This window comes from Elephantulus edwardii, unplaced genomic scaffold (assembly GCF_000299155.1).
Source record: "Elephantulus edwardii isolate Elephantulus edwardi_28Jun2011 unplaced genomic scaffold, EleEdw1.0 scaffold00306, whole genome shotgun sequence".
NCBI classification, from domain to species: Eukaryota; Metazoa; Chordata; class Mammalia; order Macroscelidea; family Macroscelididae; genus Elephantulus; species Elephantulus edwardii.
Genome location: NW_006400056.1, coordinates 1,712,555 through 1,732,765, shown reverse-complemented (window position 1 = coordinate 1,732,765; position 20,211 = coordinate 1,712,555). Strand labels below are relative to the sequence as shown.

The 20,211-nt window shown below is 36.7% G+C and overlaps 1 protein-coding gene across 2 annotated transcripts in view; it reads left to right on the top strand.

The window, feature by feature from the left end:
- Positions 1–20,211, top strand: part of TMCC1 (transmembrane and coiled-coil domain family 1) — a 172,738-nt gene that overhangs the window by 48,725 nt on the left and 103,802 nt on the right. The window contains exon 1 of one of the 2 annotated variants that reach the window (XM_006901042.1): positions 8,116–8,187. The exons of the other annotated variant lie outside the window; for it this stretch is intronic. Coding sequence (XP_006901104.1) covers positions 8,149–8,187 — 39 coding nt within the window. The 5' untranslated portion in view covers positions 8,116–8,148. Of the gene's footprint in view, positions 1–8,115; positions 8,188–20,211 lie in introns of those variants that run through there. 2 annotated transcript variants of the gene reach the window in all.

The following is a 20,211-nucleotide window of genomic DNA, read 5'->3' as shown; positions in this document are numbered from 1 at the left end:
AATCATAACTACTTATCTTTTATGGTGGTTTTAATCTTGAAGTCTATTTATCAGGAATTAGTATTGCCCATCTTGCTTTTTTAGTGTGTGCCATTTCCTTGGTATATTTTTACCCCCAGCCTTTGATTTTGAGTTTAATCTTTCTCCTAATTTCTTATATGTGTCTCTTGTAGACAACATATTGGTGGCTTTAAAAAAAAATCCAAAAAAACCCACTTTGCTACTCTTTTTCTCTTATTTAATGCATTTAGTCCATTTATAGTAAGTGTGATTATTGACAGGTCAGGTTTTATCATTAGCATTTTGCTTTGTTTCTTTTTCTGCTGTTTCTGGTAACTGTGGTGCATCCACTTTCCTTTGGTATCTCTGTGTGAACGACTTCCCTTAAAATTCCTTGTAGTTTTGGTGTTGTTTTCACAAATTCTTTAAGTTCCTTCTTTCCTGCAAATGACATAATTTTTCCTTCATACTTTTTTGGACATCTTTGTTGAGTACAAGATCTTTGGCTGGCAATGATTTTCTTTTAACTTCCTGTATATGCTATCCCAAAGTACTGAAGAGCAACAATATAAGTCTGGAGTCTAAGGTGTGCCTGATCCAGGTCATAGTCTTTGCAATTACTTGCTATGTGTCAGAAAGCTAGACAATGACTAGGGATGGTAGAAGGAGAATTGATGCCCTTGAGCTGTGATGCTTAGAGAGTATTGGATATACCATGGACTGCTAGGAGAACAAACAGGTTCGTCCTAGAGAGGGTGAGACCAGGCTGCTCCTTGGAGGCAAGGATTCTGAAGCTTTGTCTGACATGCTTGGGACATGTTGCAAGGAAAGACCAGTCCTAGGAGAGGGACGTCATGCTTGGGAGGGGAGAGGGTCAGCTCAGGAGAGGAAGACTCTTGATGAAATGGATTGATTCAGTGCCTGGAGTAATGGGAGTAGATGTGTCAGAGACAATAAGATTGGCACAGGATAGAGCAAGTGTAGGTGTAGGGCTGTTGTACGTAGGGTCGCTTTGAGTTGCAGGTGATTTGATGGCATGTAACAACAACAGCCACGTATGCCATCCCATTTGCTCACATAGTTTCGATGGCATGTAACAACAACAGCCACGTATGCCATCCCATATGCTCACATAGTTTCTGTTGAGAAATCAGAGCTTAATCTAAGTGTTTCTCCTTTGTAGGTGACTTTTTTTTCTCGTGCTGCTTTAGTGTTCCATGCTTTTAGTTTGGAGAATTTGACTATGGTTTATCTTGATGTTGTTCTTTTTGGGTCTAGTCTATTTTGTGTTCACTAAGCTTCTTGAATGTGGGTTTCTCTGTTCTTCATAATACCTGAGAAGTTTTCTTCTAGTACCTCTTACACTATTTTCTCTATGATTTCCCTGTCCCTCTCGTATTCTGGCATTCTAATCATATGTATGTTGTCCCATTTGATGTCATCCCTGATAACAAACCTGATTCTAAGTTTGTTTTCATTTTCTTTATATCTCATCTCTGATTTTTTAGTTTGTTTCAGTTAAGGGTCTTGTCTTCCATCTCACTGGCTCTGTGCTCCATCTCTTCTCTTCTACTCTTTTATCCTTCCAGCATATTGGACACTTCTCCCATTTTGATTTTAATATTCTAAATTGCATTTTCATGCATTTCTGTTATTTCCAATACTGTGTTGGCAATACCCTCTCTGTCTTGTGATGATTTTTTAAGTTCTTATACCTCTTTATCTATGATTTCAGTTCTGTTTTTCAGTTGGGTTTTGGATTTTCTTCTGCAGTTGTTCGTTGCTCCTCATTTCTTCAGGTTCCCTGTCCCTGGACTTTTGTTTTCTTAATGGCTTCCATTGTTTTTTTCCATCATTTGCACCTTCTTCTGTAGATGTTCAAATAACTCCATATCAACATATTTCTTCTAGTTCTCTGTGTCTGGTGTATTCATTGGGTCTACAGTATGTTCTGCTTTTTCACTGCCTTCTGCTTTCTTGACATTATGTGAATCTTTTCTTAGTAGATACTAGGCTGTTGTAATTGTGCAATGTTCCAGAGGAGGGAGATGCTCTCCCAACCATTGCTCATCTACTCATACTGCCCTTTGGCTTAAGAAATACCAGTTCTTCTCCATGTGTTGCAGTGAGGAAGGTACAAGGGTGAGAGGCCACAATTTTTTTTAAATAATGTAAAGAAATATACTTAGTAAGATTGGTCACTTTAAAAATCACAATCACAATTAGTTATGGAATGAAAGTTGAGTACTCAACATTTTTTTACTTTGTACTACTTCACAGATTGCTGATTTGTAGTAGGTTATTTATGTTGGTATTGGCTTGAGCTATTGATTTTGATAGCAATTTAAAAAGAGAATACAGACTTTGGGGTGAGATCATAAATAATTTTACAAATTACTTAACCTGATCATCACATAGATAAAATGGAGTATCAAAATTATCTGTGATTGATTTGCCAAAAGAAATTACTTTTTAAAATCACAAATCTCCTGTCACTTCTTAGTCCTTAATTATCCCAAAAACTCTGCTGTCCACTCATATCCGCTGTCTGTGTAACAGGAGACTGCCTGTTTTTTCCATTGGATTGACTGGTGAACTTGAGACACTGACCTTTTGCTTTTGATTCAATGCAGTAAGGCTTCTGTCACAGGGAATCCTAAAATTGAGAGGACTGATTATTGAAAACAAATTTATTTCCTTCTGCCTCGCTTTACAGGTAGTTACTATAAGAATCATAATTCTTGAAAAAGAGTAGCTACATTATTATCTGTAAGTGATGATGGGCTATTCCCATTTGAGCAATTTGCAGAAATTGGAGTGGGAATAACAATTAGGTGTACTTGAGAAAGGAGAAATAACTGACTTTGTTACTGTTTACATTCCCATTCGACAAACAGACATTCTGAGCAGTCCAGGCTTAATATGTACTGCCTTGTTAACATGGAAAAAAAATGAAGATTTACTTTGTACTTGTTTCATACCTCTTGTGTTATATTCTTTCCTTGCGTGGATTTAAAGGCTTCCCTCTCTTTCTCTTCTTGCTTATTCTTACCTGGCCTTAAAAATTCCCAAGCTAAAAGCTACCCTCTCTCATGTAATCCAAGTGTATTATTTCCTACTCTGTGCTACCAGTACTTGTGATAATAATTGCTGCTATTATAACACTGTAAAGTGTATGACAGTTAAGTTTTCCTTACGCTTAGTTGATTGCAACTTCTTAAAGCAAAAAAGAAGAATGTTTAGTCTTTTAAATGCTTGTTGAGTGTATGAATGGAAAGAGACTTTTAGAAATGATGTGATGTTGCATAATGAAAGTCTATCTAGGGTTTATAGTTTTTATTGATTGAGTAGTGGTTGGATGCGTTATTTCTGCTGGGCTGTCAGAGCAAGCTGGTTAAAAATCCATTATGATGTTTGAGTAATAATATTTATTTAATATAACTGTAGTACACGATTAAATCTTAAAGCTAATGAGAGAAGAAGCTATAAATATATTTAAGATATACCAGGGTACAAGAAAACTCAGTCATAACTTTAAAGTTAAAAAGTTTTTTAAAAGAAAATGATTACACAGTTTTAAAACAAACAACCAACAACATCCCAAAACTACCAGCCACAAGTCAAACTTCAGGACAATTTTAAATAGTATTTTTCCCTAGTTAATTTTAAAATATTATAATAGGAAGAAGTATGATGCAATGGGAAAAGCACTGTAGTAAAATTTGGACATATTAGATTCTGGTTTCAAACCTAACACCCTTTCTGTGATCTTTGGACCCATTAGAAAACCTCTTAGAACTCTTTCCATCTTTTTTAAAATTATTATTAATTTTAATGAATGTTTACAGAGACTTTGGATTTCCATTTATTCATTGTTGCATTTTTCTCCCTGCCTACCCCTCCCCCCAATTCCTTTTTCTCTTTGAAAAGTAAAAGAAAAATTCTTTCATTGTTATACAGGTCTCCCCCCAGGTCCACTCTACTATGCAGCTTTCATTCTGGACTACTGTCATGATAATAATACCTAATCATATATCGCTTTTAAACAGTCCTCTCCCTCATCTCTTTCAATGCTGTATACCTTATTTATCCCATCTTTCTCAGTCTGCCCTCAACCCTGATGTCAGTCCCATTTTATAACAGTAGCACTGTGCAATATTTGTCCTTTAGTGACTGAGATATTTCACTCCAGGGTCTTCTATTTTGTATAATATTTCATGAGTTCTTTGATTTTCAATGCAGCATAGTATTCCCTTATGTGAATATACCAGAACTTCTCTATCCATTCATTTGTTGATGGGCACTCAGGTTGTTTCCAGCTCTTTACTATTGTGAACAAAGCCTCAGTAAACGTGGGTGTACATATATATGCTTGGGTGGCAGTTCTGGTTTCTTTAGGCTATATTCCAGTAGTGGAATTGCTGGGTCAAATGGTATTTCTATTTGCAGCTTTTTGAGAAAGTGCCATACAGCCTTCCATAGTGGTTGCACCATTTTATACTCCCACCAACAGGGACTAAGGGTTCCAATTTCTCCACAACCTATAGTCTGTATTACATGATATTCAATATTTTAAGATTAATTCATTTAAAAAATTTTATGTACAATTTTAGGAATGGAGAAGTTGCAAAGGTTTTAAATACAGAAATATGTAAAAATGTTATTATTTGCTTATCATTGTGTTTATCTATGCTATCTGTGGGATATGTGTATATTTAGTTTTTGTAAAAATACATGGATACATTTTTACATGCCTGGAAATGCATCCCAGAAAGGTAAATTTTAATGCTAACTTTTGTGTGGGCTTCTAAATGAAACAAGAAAATGAAGTGGTATTTCCTTCCAAAAGGATAATGATGTAAAGCCTAAAATTTTTAAAATCAAACTCAGTATATTTATATAAAAACTATTTTCAGCACTGGAAGTAGTTTATTATTTGACAAATATGTAAGAAAATAATCTTGGGGACTGGAGTCAAGGTGGCAAAGATAAGCTATTTTCTGTTGCCCAGTTTTATTAAGAACTCTATTACCAGTTGTGAAGAGGTCAGATTTTGTCCATTAAGCATTTTCTGATAAAATTCATTTTCAGTGAAGATACAGAAGTAAGAAATAATAAGGTAAAATTTACTCAGGATATCTTCATGCAAAAAATAACTTATATTAAGGTTCTCATTTTTAATATATTTGCTAACAGATTTGTTGAGAACCTTCATTGTTTTGTCATTTTCATCTTTTTGTTAAGGACTAGGTTGTAGTCACACACAGAGATGATTTTTAACAGTTTTTATTGTATCTAAACCATCAGATTTTTATCTTTATTTTAATAGATGAAATATTAATACATTCCTACTAGAGTAAAGACAAACCATTCTTTTTAATCCATAAATTCTTTCTATATATCTGGGAAAATTTTGACACTGTTCAGTTCCTGGTTAATATTCATTATGTATGTTTGTGGGTGATAGTTGTTTTTTAATTCAGGTGAAAGTTTACAAAGCGAATTACTGTCCCAGTCAGCAATTTATACACAAATCATTCCATGACATGACCGCAATCTTTGCAATTTGGCAGCATTCTCCCACATTTCCACATTGGGGTCTATTTCTGTTTGTCTAGTTTTTCTGCTTTCTTAACTGTTTTTTGGACAAAGGCCGCACTTTTCTCATCATGTTGACTGCTTTGAGGTGTCTGTTCTCAGGTGTTGTTTACTGTTGTTGTTGGGTATGATGAAGGCAGTTCTGAGTCATAGTGACATGATCGTATGCTCAGCAGCATGGAACACTGTGTGATCTTTTGTACTGTTCTCACAGCTGCTGGTGTGCTTGAGCCTGTTGGTGCAGCTGTGGTTGCAGTCTATCTCGTTGAGGACCTTTATCACTGGCCTTTGACTTTGTCAAACATGATGTCTTTCTTCAGAGATGGGTCCTGTCCAGCTAACATACCCAAAAAGCCTGTGTCTTAAGTAATTGAAAGTTGATCTCTGGGAGTAAGGACTATAGGATGTGGAGTGGAAGGAGGAAGTGTTACCTGGGATATGTAAGCTTTTAAAAATTTTTTTAAATCTCTTTTTGCAGATTTATTGTGAGATTATAGTCTTATAGCAGTCATTAGGGTTTCTAGTTGCTTTACTCATACCAGAAACACCTCAGTATTTCTTTCAGTAAGGAATCTCATCGCCACAGCAGTACCTCATTAATTCTTCCTCCATTCCCTAGAGAAAGATTTCAGAATACTGTTTCATTCTTTATAGGAGAAAAATGAAGGTACTTATATACTCTTAACCATTAAGAAACCAAAAATATAGAAGAACTCTGCTTCTTCATCAACCTACACTTTCCGTTAAAATTCCATCTCAGTCACTTAGATTAACTATTATGTTACATTGCATACTCAGAACCTTAGATAAATATATAAGTTTTGGTCATTTGTTTGAATATGTATATTTCTTCTGCTTTTCCAGGATGTTGTGAAATGTGTGTTTTATATTAGATCATTTTCAAAAATTGTGAATTATAATTATGATAATTTAAAAACATTGATAAGCTAGCTCAGAGCTGAGAATAACAACTGCACGGACGACGGTGTCTTTTCAAGCTAGGTAGTTTATTCCTTTTACCTATGAGGCAAAAGTATATTAATAAAATTTGTTTTCTTTATAGTAAGAGTTTCAAAATGAAGACTCTTGCTTTACTTATCTGAAAAGTGAGGTGATTTTACAGACTTGTTTTGAGAAATTGATTGGAATAATAGATGTTAAATGCCTAGCACCGTGACTACATATAGTAGTTTGATTGTAACAAAGGACATAAAAAATACCCAACCTGATCAAGTTCACTAGGAATTGAGAGGCACGTTGGTGCTGCCTTAAGGTAGAATCCACTAGTTGGCAACTGACAGCAATTGGACAATAATAAAATAATAATATGCCAGCAGGTGCTATCCTGGTCACTGAAAGTAAATTATCCATTCAGAGAGGAGTGTGTATAATGCAATGTTATATTTAAATGAGCAGCTTTATCTTTACAATAAAAGATCAGCAGATGATGGAAAAATATTTTTTTTATCTTTGAAACTGCCCGCACCACATGCCATTGTTAAGGCTCTTTTCTAGCCTTAAAGAATCCTAGTGTAGCACACTGCTCAAGTGTTAACCAAAAAGTTGGCAGTTCAAATCCACTGGTAGTGCTGAAGGAGAAAAAGTAGGGAGCTTGCTTGCCTGAAGAGTGTCTTGAAAACTCCCTGGGAACAGTTCTCTGTCCTGTGGAGTTGCTGTGAACTGGATGTCAGGCATTGGATTTGTCTTTAAAAATTACATTGATCCAACAAGAAAGGGCAGTAACCTCTGGATTCTGCTCAGATTTGTTTACCTTTGTAACAAAGTTGAAGTCACCATCCAAATATGCCTCTCAGTACCTTACATTCATTCCTGAGGCCTGACCCCTCCCTGTGAATAAGAGGAAAAGGTCTGAGGCCCTTTACATTAGACAAAGCCTTACAGCTGCTGAGTCCAGCTAGGAGGAGTTTCCTTCTCAGAGACCAGAGCTTGTGCAATCTTGGTCTTTCTTTCGCCACCTAATTTTATTGGTTTTATTTTGCTCAGTGGATTACCTTAGGTGCAGGTAGGAAAGGTCCTTCTTTCTAGCATTGGACACCTCCTCTGGGAGGGCTTTATGTGGCGAAGAGCTGGTGCTAACCTGCTTGGGGGAGGTGTGCTCTAACCAGGTACATTTCTCCTCCCACACAGACCAGAACCTCAGGTCCATCTCCCACGGGCCTTGGGTGGAGGGGGGCCAGGATAGCTATAGCCTCGCTCATAATTTTGTGTAAAGAGAAGGGATGGCCTTCGGGCTGGACCCCTCACAGCTGACTCACAGGAAGTGCCACAAGAGCTTGGCACTAGGCGAAGCTACTCTAGGACTCTGCACCTCCCTTCCTCCTCCTTCCTTCCCACTCACCCAGACATAGGATTTGCAGTATCACCACAGAACAATGAAGTGGTTCCAAGTTTGCTGTGACTCCTATGGAATGTGATTGGACTTCTGTGACAATCTTAAAAATATTTTGTCATCAAGTTTTCTAAGAAGCTGTTTTTAAAAACAGCCCTGTGCCTTTGTGGATTGCTTTGACTGAAGATCTCAGGGTGACCATGGTTCAGCGCTTTAACCTCAGGAGGCAGCTATCCAAGGTGGGTAGATCTGTTTATTTGTTTACAGGAAGCTCTCACTAGCTTTGGCCTGGCTGCTTTTTTCTCCTGAACTATCTAGTCAAGCCTGCTTTTCTCCAGAGTTGAAGAGTAGGGAGGGGGAAGCGCTGCGTTTTGTTCTTTTATCTGACAGACACAAAGGTTTAAGGCTGACTGCACTGACAGCCTCAGATTTTGTTCTTTTAAAAACTGGAGCTATCCTCTGTGAATGGGGTTGGGGGGGAACTTGTAGTATCCCTCCTAGATATAATATCTAGTGCACTTACATGAAAGATAATCTTGCATAGAAAGTACACCTTTAATTAGCAATTAAAATAGCAGTTTGTAGACCAAGCTGAGAAAGTTTTATTGATCTGTGGAACCAGTGTTTTCATATCAATCTCAGTAATGAACTCAGAAAACTTCCACAGTTCAGTAAGTTAAGATCCACATGAAAACATTAAATTGGCTGGTTGTATTAACATATTACTAAAGTATGTAAAATATAGTAAAATTAGTTTTAGTTAAATGTCTATTTCTACAGAGTTCTGATGGAAAACCAGGTTATGTATATGTACAGTGTTAGCGGAAAAGTTTATTTAATCTAAGAAAAGTGAATTTTCAAGTTAAAAAAGACAAAGCACCCTTTTAAAAGGGGCTGTTGATTTTAGGTATCTGCTCTGGCAGTTGCCAGTACCCCCTGAATGAAGTCACTGAGCTCTCTTTTTAGCTGGTTGTATAAACTAGTTTGGAAAGAGATGTGGTAGAACAGAGCTTTATTTCAAAATACTATCTTGGTTTTTTAAAAAACTCTGTTCTTAAAATGTAACTATTGTCAGTTAAAGTATGTCACAATCATTCTCTGCAGATAGAATCTTAAACAAATAAAAACACAGTAGACAATCTTCACTTTCTCCTTGGTTAGTCAGAATTATTAAATCCCGATATTAAGAGGAAAATCTTTAGTTCCTCTCAGGTAAACTAAGTGTAGATTGTGTACAGTAGAGCTGAAAAATGAGCTGAGCTCTTGCCTCCGTGTTGCCATATTGCTGCCCCAGTCTCTAAACCTGTGGGGCATTACGTGGAAGAGGCTCAGCGGCTGGTCCAGGCCTTCCACTACACTGATGACCATGCGGAAGTATGTCCAGCTGGCTGGTAGCCAGGCGGTGACACAATCAAGCCCAGTATGGACGATAGCAAGGAATACTTGTCCAGACACAACTAGACTGGCATACAGAGGATAAGTTTGGACCCCTTCTCCCCACCTGTGCCCCTGCCAGAGTGCCTAGTGATGACCCAGGAAAGGCCAGACCTGCTTTGTTGAAACTCTTGGATCTGGTATCCTGGAGGCTTGGGCTATGCCTTTTCCAGCACTACCCTTCCCCTGTGTTGGGGAGAACTAATGAATATTGAACCCTCATCCCAGAGCCCACTCAGAGAGCACAGTACTAAGGTGATTAATAAACTATTAAAACAGGTAATGGGGGGGAGAATATTTTTCATTGTTTCCGTCTACAAGCACTGAAATGCCAAGGAGAAATTAGTTATATCAGGGAGTTTGTAGAAAAATTTCATTGCCTCTTTGTCTTTTCACCTTGGTCCATATGTTATCTACGGCCTGTGATATTCAGTAGTGTATTTCTGGCATACATAAAATACAGAAAGTAAAATTATTTTTTTATATCAAAGACAGGGGAAAAGGAGGGGACAATTTCATTTAGTTCCAACTATACTAACAAGTGTTTTTGCTAATAAGAATGTTCTGCAATCATAGAGTCCTCCTACAGTGATCTCATAGTTAAAAGTTAGTTTACTAATGGCAGTCAAAAGGAATACTGATGGAATCAGCTTCAAGTTCTGTTAAGACATTTTCTGAAAGAAAATATTTGTTAATGTTGTCAATGATTTAAAACCTAGGATCCCCTTGGATGATTTTTTTGTTGGTTTATTTTTTCTCTCTCTAGTTTATTTACAAAATTCAGGTACAAATTTGAACAAATTCTCTTTCCCTCACCTCCCCCCCATCAAATTGTACACCCAATGATTAATCTCCCCTTCCTCCTGTACATCCACATCTGTCTGCTTCCAGTCTCTCCCACTCCTCCTGGATCCTTATACTCATTCTACAATAATGGTCTTATACAATATTTATCCTTATGGGACTGAGATAGTTCACTCAGCATAATGCTTTCCAATCCCTCTCCTGCTTTCTGCATAATATTCCATTGTGTGAATGTACCATAATTTCTCAATCCATTTGATTGTGGTTGGACATTTGGGCTGTATCCATGTTCTTGTGATGGTGAATAATGCTGCTGTGAACATTGTTGTACAAATCTCAGTTTGTTTCTCAGTTCTCAGATTCTCAGAGTATATTCCAAGTAGTGGAATAGCTGGGTCATATGGAATTTCTATGTTCAGCTTTTTGAGGAATTGCCAAACTGCCCTCCAGAATGGTTACACCATTTTACAGTCCCACCAACAATGTATAAGAGTTCCTTTCATGCCACATCCTCTCCAACATCTATTACTTGCTGCCCTGTTAAACTTTGCCACTCTTAATGGAGTGAGATGGTACCTCATTTTGGTTTTGATTTGCATCTCTCTTATTGCTAATGACTTGGAGCATTTCTTCATGTGTCTGTTTGCCATTCGAGTATCTTCTTCTGTGGAAATTCTTTCCATGTTCTTTGCCCATTTTGTGATTGGGTTAATCAGTCTTTTTTCTTGTGGAGGCCCAGGAGTATTCTGTAAACTTTTGTTTTAAGACACTTGTCTGAGATGGAATTACCAAATGTTTGTTCCCAGTCTGTAGGTTTTCTTTTTGCCCTGTTGGGAAAAGTTTTTGATGTCCATAGAGATAAATTTGGTTGTCATCTTAAATTGTATGACACATTTTCACCAGAATATTTACATGACTGCTGTAGGTTACTGGATGTTAACCTATGAACTATGGAAAAAAGACATTTTTAAAACAAATAAAATAAAAATCTTTTGTTTTTTAAAGAGGTGTGTTCAGTTTTTCTTTGACTTAATTCTAGTTATCTATCTTCCACAAAAAGTTCTCTCTTTTTCCTACTGTTTTTAAGTTATTCTCTTCTTTTATGGCTTACCAAAATGTGAGTTCAGAAATATTCATTGAGGTAAGCTTGTTCTTTCCACTCTGTTTCCCCAGGATGACTTGCTTCATTTTAAAGAGAATTTTTTTTTCTTTCCTACACCAGTTTTATTTAAAACTCAAGTAAGTATTTCTTTTTTCAGTGAAGGCAAATGGTTGAAATTTTAAGATAATTTTTGAAGAAGGGTAAATTTACTGATTCTCGCTTGATATTTTATATTGTAGCAATTCCATTTTTTTCCCTTTTGTGATTTCCTGTCACTTTTTTTTAAATTTTTATTGTATTATTTTTACATGTACTGGCAAATCAGATCTGACTGGTACAGGAGGAGATTGCTCCCTCCTTCTCCAGCAGAGCATCTGGTGGATTTGAACCGTGTACCTCTGGGATTGCAGTGCAGCATCTTGCCACTAGGCCACCAGAACTCCCTGTCACATTTATTTTTTAAAAATTGTGCTTTGATAGTTAGCTTAAACACTTTCATGAAAGTAATTGTTGGTGGGAGAAAATCTCCACAATATAAGTGAATTAAATGTAAATTAAAGACTGTATGGAACATAAAGTACATGCATGAAACACAATGTGTATGAATTATTAAAATAATAAAAGTATGCTTTGAGTGTAAATTTACAAAGTAAAAAGATTTTCCTTTGGACATTTCATATATATTTTGTTTTATAGCATTAATAATACACATGATATAATCTCACTTTTCCTACTTCCTCCCTATAATTCTTTTTTCCAGTAATCTGTATCCAATTCTTTTAATGATTCTTTGAGTTAGTGTCTGATTCATTTTATCCTTATACTGAAGCTCAGAGAAGTTAAAGCTTTTTGCCTAAGATCAAATATGTTCAAACCTAAGTCTAATAACAAAACTTAACTGACTTGCCTATACCAACTGCCTTCTTAAATTTGTCGTATAACTCATTCTCACAATCATGATCTCATGTTTCTCCATATGTTTGTTTATACTTATAGAAACTTGAGTCAGTTCATTAGAGCAACGTTTATGTTTTCAATCGGTATGCGGAACAGATCATTCAGGAGGCTGGCCTTTATGAGGAGGAATGTGACATCACAATTGGAGGAAGACTCATCAACAACTTGTGTTATACAAATGATATGGTGTCCTGGCTTCCCACCACCCTTGAAGACTCCGAACAGAGGGCGACGGCATCTTCAGGAGCCTTGTGGAGGACTTTGACGTCTCCTTCTCTATCTCCATCATCTTCTCCTCCTCATACTACCTTGCTCACTCAAAATTATGAGAACCTGAAGCATCTGTTGCAGAAAGTCAAGAATTGCAGTCTTCAATATGTATTGAAGCTCAACATCAAAAAAATTAAGATTCTCACAACTGGGTCAATTGGCAGCACCATGATAGATGGAGAAGAGATGGAGATTGTTAAAAATCTCAGCTTCCTCGAGACCACATCAGTACACCTGGAACCAGCATCCAGGAAATCAAATGACAAATTGCATTAGGAATGTCTGCCATCAGGGACCTCTCCAGAGTGCTGAAGTGCAAAGATGCCAGTTGAGAGACTAAGGTGTACCTGATCCAGGCCATGGTCTTCTTAAAGGATGACAGAAACAGAATTGATGCCTTTGAGTTGTGGTGCTGGAGAAGAATATTGAACATACCATAAACTACCCAGAGAACAAACAAGTCTATCCTGAAGGGGGTGAAACCAAGTTATACTCTGGAGACAAAGATTCTGAAGCTTCATCTCACCTACTTTGGACATGTTGCCAGGAGGAACCAGTCCTTGGAGAAGAACATCATGCTTGGAAGAGTAGAGGTACAATGCGCGAGAGGAAGACCCTGGATGAGATGGATTGACACAGTGACTCAGGTTAAGGGCAAGTGCGTTGGAGACAGATTAGCTCAGGATAGGACAGAGTTCAGACTTATTATGCGTAGGGTTACTTTGAGATACAGTCTATTAGCAGCACATAACAAAAACAACATAGAGTTTGAACTTAATAGTCAAACTTTATGAAATGTTTTCCATAATTAGAATTGGTTTCCTTGACTGGAGAAATATTGCTCTGGATAATTTAATAAAACCATATTAAATGTGTTTAAAGCTTAATTGCATGAATGTATGTGAAACTTTTTAAGAAATTTCATTAAGGAGAATACTCTTCAGTTTCTATGAAGTTTTAAGGAAGACTCGCTAAGATAGACATTTTGAAAGTCTATCTTAACTCAGTCTCTTCTGTTGCTGATTAGAGGAAATTTACCCCTAATTTTTTTTTTAAATGAGTGACAGAAAAATCAGTTTTTCCCTTCTTTTTCAGGCCCTTTTAGTTTCCTAGAAAATAGTAAATATGGGGAAATTTTTATAAAATTAAGAATTGCATACTTTGTTAAATTTTGTATCTTTTCTTTTACTGTATTTTTTTATTCAACAATCCAGTTTCATAACTAAGAAAAAAATAAAAGATGTAATTGAATTTTTGCCTCCAACATGTCTTTTCTGGCTCCAATTTCTGCTTGCTCATGAAGGTGACAATCATTGTTGATAGGTGTCATTGAGTCTAGTGCAATTCACAGCAGCCCTGTCTAAGCAAATGTGAACATGTGTTCTGACATTTCTAACCCAAAAGATAAAAATGCTGCACATTTTGTCTGAAGAAAATCGCTTTAACATCTGTTTTCCAGATAGGAATCTGAATAGTGTTTTCAGTTTGGAATTCATATTTATTTTCATATTTTCATGTGAGGTTTGCTTTTCTTTGGGGCAGTTATAGCCATGTCTTGTTGTTAAAGTGTCATCAAATTGAGTACTACTCATGGTGACCCTGTGAGAAAACAGATCTGAACACTCGCCTATCCTGTGCATCCTTCTCAGCTCTGATATTCTTCATCCCATTATTGTAGCCATTTTTTCTATCCTCTCCTTGAAGGTGTTCCTGTCTTTCACTAAACTTCTAGCTTTCCCTCTTTTCCTGAGAAATAGCTTCTCCTAACAACATATTCAAAGTATGTGAGATGAAGCTTTACCATCCCTGTTTCCAGGAAGCACTCTATCTCTACTTTGTCCAAGGCATATCTGTTTTGTTCTTTCATAGTCTATGAGACAACTCAGCACTCTTTTCCAACACCAAAACTCAAAGACACTGATCTTTCTTCTTTCATCCTTTTTCATCTCTCAGATACATAACAAGTGATTGAAAAAGACAGTGACTTGAATCAGTGACACCTTAATCTTTAAGCTGACATCATTGCTCTTCAGTGCCTTGGAGAGGTCCCAGAATTTCCCAGTGTAGTACCTCTTTTGATTTCTTGACTGCTGGTGCTGATATTTTGGTTGTGGTTCTAAGTGAAGTGAAATCATTGACAACTTCAGTCTTTTCTCCATTTATCATGATGTTGCCTGTTGGCCAGTGGTGAAGATCTTTATATTTTTTTGTCATGTTGTAATTCATATTGAATCCTTTGATTTTCAACAAGTGTTTCAAGTTCTCCTCACTTTTCAGCAAACAAAGGTTGTTGCATCTCCATAATGCAGCTTATTGATGAGTCTTCCTCTGTTCCTAATTCCAGATTCTTCTTCATAAAGTATAGCTTCTCAAACAATTTGTTCAGCATACAGATTGAACAGGTATGGAAAAAGGATACAACCCTGATGCACAACTTTCTTGATTTTAAACCATTATTTCTTGATCTTAAGCTCTTGCTTTGTTCAGACAACAGCTTCTTGTTCTAGATAATAGGGTTTGTATAAGCATGATTGTGTTCTGGGATTCCCATTCTTCTCAGTGTTAGCCATAATTTGTTACAATTCATACAGTCAAATGCTTTTGCATAAGCAACAGAACACATTTTGTTGTTGTTGTTATTGTTATCTACCAGGGAGTCAGAATTGACTCCTAGTTGACCCTCCAGCTCAACTTCAGAGGCAGTTAATCACACAGGAGGAGATTGCCCATCTTTTTCCTGCAGAGCTGCTAGTGGATTTTAACTGTATGCCTTTGGTTTGGCAACACAGCTCAAATGACAACTTAGACATGTGTTGATTGTAATTTCAGTTCTTTATTTCCCACCCCTCACCACCTCAAGCATAGTCTTGGATTTTCTACTTGATTTCTTTTGGTCTAATGCCTGTAATAATAGTCACGACTTATTTGTTCTTTGAATAATTCTTAACAAAAAGGTTATAGGGAACCTTTGTTTCCTGTTTTAAGTAGATAGGTCAGCACACGATCATTGAGTCCGTTCCAGCTTGCTTATAATTTTAATGGGAGGAAAGGTCTTTTTCCTTTGAAGTTCTGGTGAACATGAACCCCCAGAGGCATGTATCCTTCTGGTGTGTGTCGCAGCAGACTGTAAACACAGCAGGACTGTGCCACCAGAGCTCCTTCAGGTGGATAATAGGTCTTTATAAAGTACTTTGAGTTCTTTTTATTAAAATCACTATACTTGATTACATATATGTATGTGGGGAATCAGTAGTAGGTACGTGCTTTTAATTAAGAAAAAGATATATAGCATCTCTTTTAATGATCTTTTTATATAATTATTTTTTCTGTTAATTTATTCCTGCCATTGATTAATTTTATAGTTGGAAATGTAATATTCTACATTTATGTTTTGCTAGCATTTAATTGTTTCATCTCACTATTATGATCAGTTGCTGTAAATCATAATGGAAGAGATAGTTCCTCTCCTTTGGGTTAGCAAAGTGAAACCTTATCGAGTGGGCTGCTAGAGAGCCCTAATCAACTTTTAGGAGCCTTAACAAAAACAACATGCATATATGTTAGGAAGTTTAGGTGGTTTAAATGGTGTGGAGTTGAGTTACTCTGCCAGCTCAAAGGCCAGCCAGTGGTTTGAATCCACCAGCTGCTCTGATGGAGAAAGATGGACAGTCGCTTCCTGTGCTGATTTAGAGCCTCTGAAATCCCACTAGAGGGTCAGCTATGAGTCACTTTCAGCCCAACAGCAATGAGTTTGAGTTTTGGAGTTTTAAGTGTTATTTTTTTGCTTCTTTTTTTGATCAGTATGGTGGAAGTTGGTGAGGAATAGAGAGTGACCCCCTGTTCAAATATAGTTCGTCTATGATAGTCTAAAATAATGTTGTCATGTACCATCAAATATGATCTAATTTCATAACAATACTATGTACAACAGAACAAAACACTGCACTATGCTTACAATCTACTACTGTCTTTGAATCCACTGCTGTAACCACATGTCAGTCTGTCTCATTAAGAGTCTTCTCTTCACTGACCCTACTGTGCCAATCATAATGCCTTTCTCCAAGGACTAGCTTCATAGCATATATGCACAGCTCAATTATATATATCAAAATAAAAGAATGCAAAGACAGCAACATAAAAGTGTCTTAGAAGCAACAGATAACAGCACCCCCAACCCCACATACATACACAAGGAACAAACTGACAGCTGAATGATAGCAATGCATGACTAGTATGGTTAAATTAAGCAGCTTAATGCACTGCACTCATTCATACTAGCCTTATTTCAAGGACTTACTCAGTCACATTTTGGCTGGAGGTTACGTTACTGAACTACAGAGATAAAGAACATTTCCATTACTACAGAAAATTCTATTAGAGAAAAATCTCTTAACACATTATTTACAACATGTTTTTGTATTCCCCTGTTCTTTAGACCACATGATTTGCTAAACTCTAAAAAAGAACTTCAAGAGGCAAATCTTTGCCTTGAAGATTTTGATATGTTCTAAATAACTTTTAATAACATAACCCAGACCAAGTCCACTGCCATTGAATTGATTCATACTCATAACAACCATAGAGAATAGAGTAGAACTACCCTAAAAGTGTGGAAGGAGGAGTGGCATCCACTTCCATAATAGCTTGCCTCCGGAAACCCTATGAACCTGGAGAGAGGATAAAAGGCACCCAAGCGTCGAGGACTCTCCTTCATAGGGTCACTATGAGTCGCCTGCAACTCAACGGCACTTAACAACAACAACAACCCTAAAAGTTACCAAAGCTGTAAATGTTTACAAAGCAAACTGCCATGTATTTCTCCCATGGAGCAGTTGGTGGATTTGAACTGTAGTCCTTCAGTTAGCAGCCAAGCATATCAACTATTGTGTTATCAGGTGTGTTATTAAATAACACAGATATATCATAAATGATACTTGTTTCCACTTTAAAAATAGTGTCATATGGGAAAGAGAATTTTTAGTTGATACACACAGATAAATAAAGTGCTACCCGAGAAAAATAGTGATAATTAAGGACCTGGAAAATAATTCTTTTATTGTAGCTATTATTAGAACAATGACCTTAAGATTTTTTTTTAAATTTTGATCAGAAAATAAGTTAAAATACTGGAGTCTTTTAAATTTGAATGATATTTGAAGTCTTAGAAGTCAGGTTTAACAAGGGATTTGAAAGCTAGAAATTCTATCTTTAATTTCTGCTTTTAACTAATTTCTGAAAGCACATGGTTTATTTGCTGCTGCTAGGAAGGAGAATGTTGAAGATACACATACTGTACTTCACCTGTAGATTACTGAGTTCTGAATGAATTGCCAAATCAAGATACCATTATTTGGTACCAGATTTTCAATGCGCATACATGCATGAATCAATAGGATAGAATTGGACTATTTTCACACTTTTCTAAAGGGAGCATATTACTTTGACTAAGTAGTATACATGTAGCAATAAACAGTTTTATACTTAGCTGGTAGCCAGAAAGTTGGTGGTTCAACAGCTCTGTGGAAGAAAAGGTTTAGCAATCTGCTTTCATCAAGATTGAATTCAAACTCATTGCTGTTGAGTCAGTTCCCACACATAGGAACTCTCTGTTGGGTTTCCAAGGCTTTAAATGGTAATGAGACAAGACTCCCCATCTTTCTCCTGCAGAGACAATGTGGATTTGAACTGCTAGAGCAACTTGGCTTATGGGTTAGCAGCACAATACATTATATGGACTAGACCATCAGGGTATACCTCTCATAAAGATTATAATGAAGGAAATTCTGTTGAGCAATTGTAGTCTGTTAATGGACAGGAGAGGACAGGGTTCCGATCTGTTGTTCATACGGTTGCTATGAGTCATACTCAACAGAACCTAACAACACACCAGTCTGTTAAGACATGAATTGGTAATAACTTCATTGTTTACTGAAAGGCAGAAAAGTGGAAAATATCTTTAGCCCATTTTATCAATGAGGAAACAAAAACAATTTCAGTTATCACAATTGCTAGTGGTAAAATCATGATTAGAATTTCTACTTGTTACTTTCCAATTTTGTGCTTTTTGGGACTTATTGTTAAAGGAAACTTTGCTCAATGTTTACATTTTAAATTTGTTAGTTTTTGTGTTGGTTTATTGGGGTATTTTTCTATAGACCCATATCTATTAATATACTCTAGTAAATAGACTGTTTACCCGAGAGTATTCCGCCACTTAAATACTCTAGTGTGCTTTTAGAACATTTCACTTTGGAAAAATGTCCTTTTTACTTTTTGCTTGCAAAGCATATATGGTTGTCAAAAGGCCTTTTACCCTACTGCCCACATGGTCTGGACAAAAGAATTAACAGACTGTTAGAGAAGAAAGGGATTTAAAAGAAAAAAAGAGAGAGAGAATCAAGGAAAATAGTTTTCCTTTGGCTGGAAGATATTACTGGAGCCTTGATCCCCCTAAAATTCAAATAAATGGAAAGTAGTGTTGTGTTGGTAGGAAGGAGGCATTTTGGTCAGGAGTTGGATTGCCAAGTATGCAGGACATAGGTCCTCATTTGTCAGTGGTATTTCGGTCTCATGTTCCCTGATGGAATTTAAGAAAGAAATAGTCTAGCATTTCCTTCTTGCTTAATGTCTTAAAGAATCTCTGTTCTTTCAGCTTTCTTTTTTTAAAAATGGGCAGACTTGTATGAAAATAGCATAAGAATAGAATCTAACAAAATAAAGGTACCCCTCCCTCCAAAAAGAACGTGTAATTGGGCTATGATTCTGTAATATTTTTTTTCTCTTTTCTCTTTTAGAAAGATCTTCAGAATTGGTTAAGCTCAAATAGTGTTTTAGGCAAGGTAGATCATGTGATCTTTTGAGCCATGCCTGAAGGTGGGAAGTAAAATTACCTTTAATAGTAAGGTAAGCACTTAAGTGCTTTTCTAACTTTGAAGAGGTCAAACTAGAATATTGGAAGTGTATCTTGAAGTGGTACATCAATCAAACCATTCTTATTATTTTTGCTATATACTGCCAAGTTGGGCAGTAAATGGCATGAGAGGAGATTGCCTGTTTTTTCCCCACAGAGCAGCTAGTGGATCTGAACTATGTGTTTTTGGTTTGACAGCACAGGTCCTTATCCCTGAGCCACTAGAGTTCCTTGGTCTGAGACAGAAAGATGGACAGTCTCATCCTATGTTAATTTACAGTCTCTAAAAACCATTAGAGGCTCATCTTTGAGTCAATTCTGATTTGACAGCAGTGAGTAGTAGTACTCAGCCTTCCTTTGATTTTGTTTCCTCCCAAGTGAACAAATTTGCCAATTGAAAGCTACGTAGGATCCCTGAACACACTTTAGAATGTGTTTCTTAGGAGTATAGAAAAACCACCATGCCTTCCAGATTCTCCAAATGGTTACTTGAAATGAAAAAAACCTTAGCTTTGTTTTGATAGTGTGCTAGATACACCATTTGAATTTGTCACAAGCATAACCAAGCAATAAAATAAAATAATATTTTAATTTAAATAGTCCGTTAGTGATCATTGTTGTTGTAGTTATGTGCTGTCGAGTCGCCTGCGACTCATAGCGAGCCTATGTACAACAGCCCTAAACTCCGCTCTGTCCTGTGCCAGTCACACTGTCTCTGACACTCCCATCCCAATTATCCCAGTCACTGAATCAATCCACCTCATAGAGGGCCTTCCTCTCCTGCGC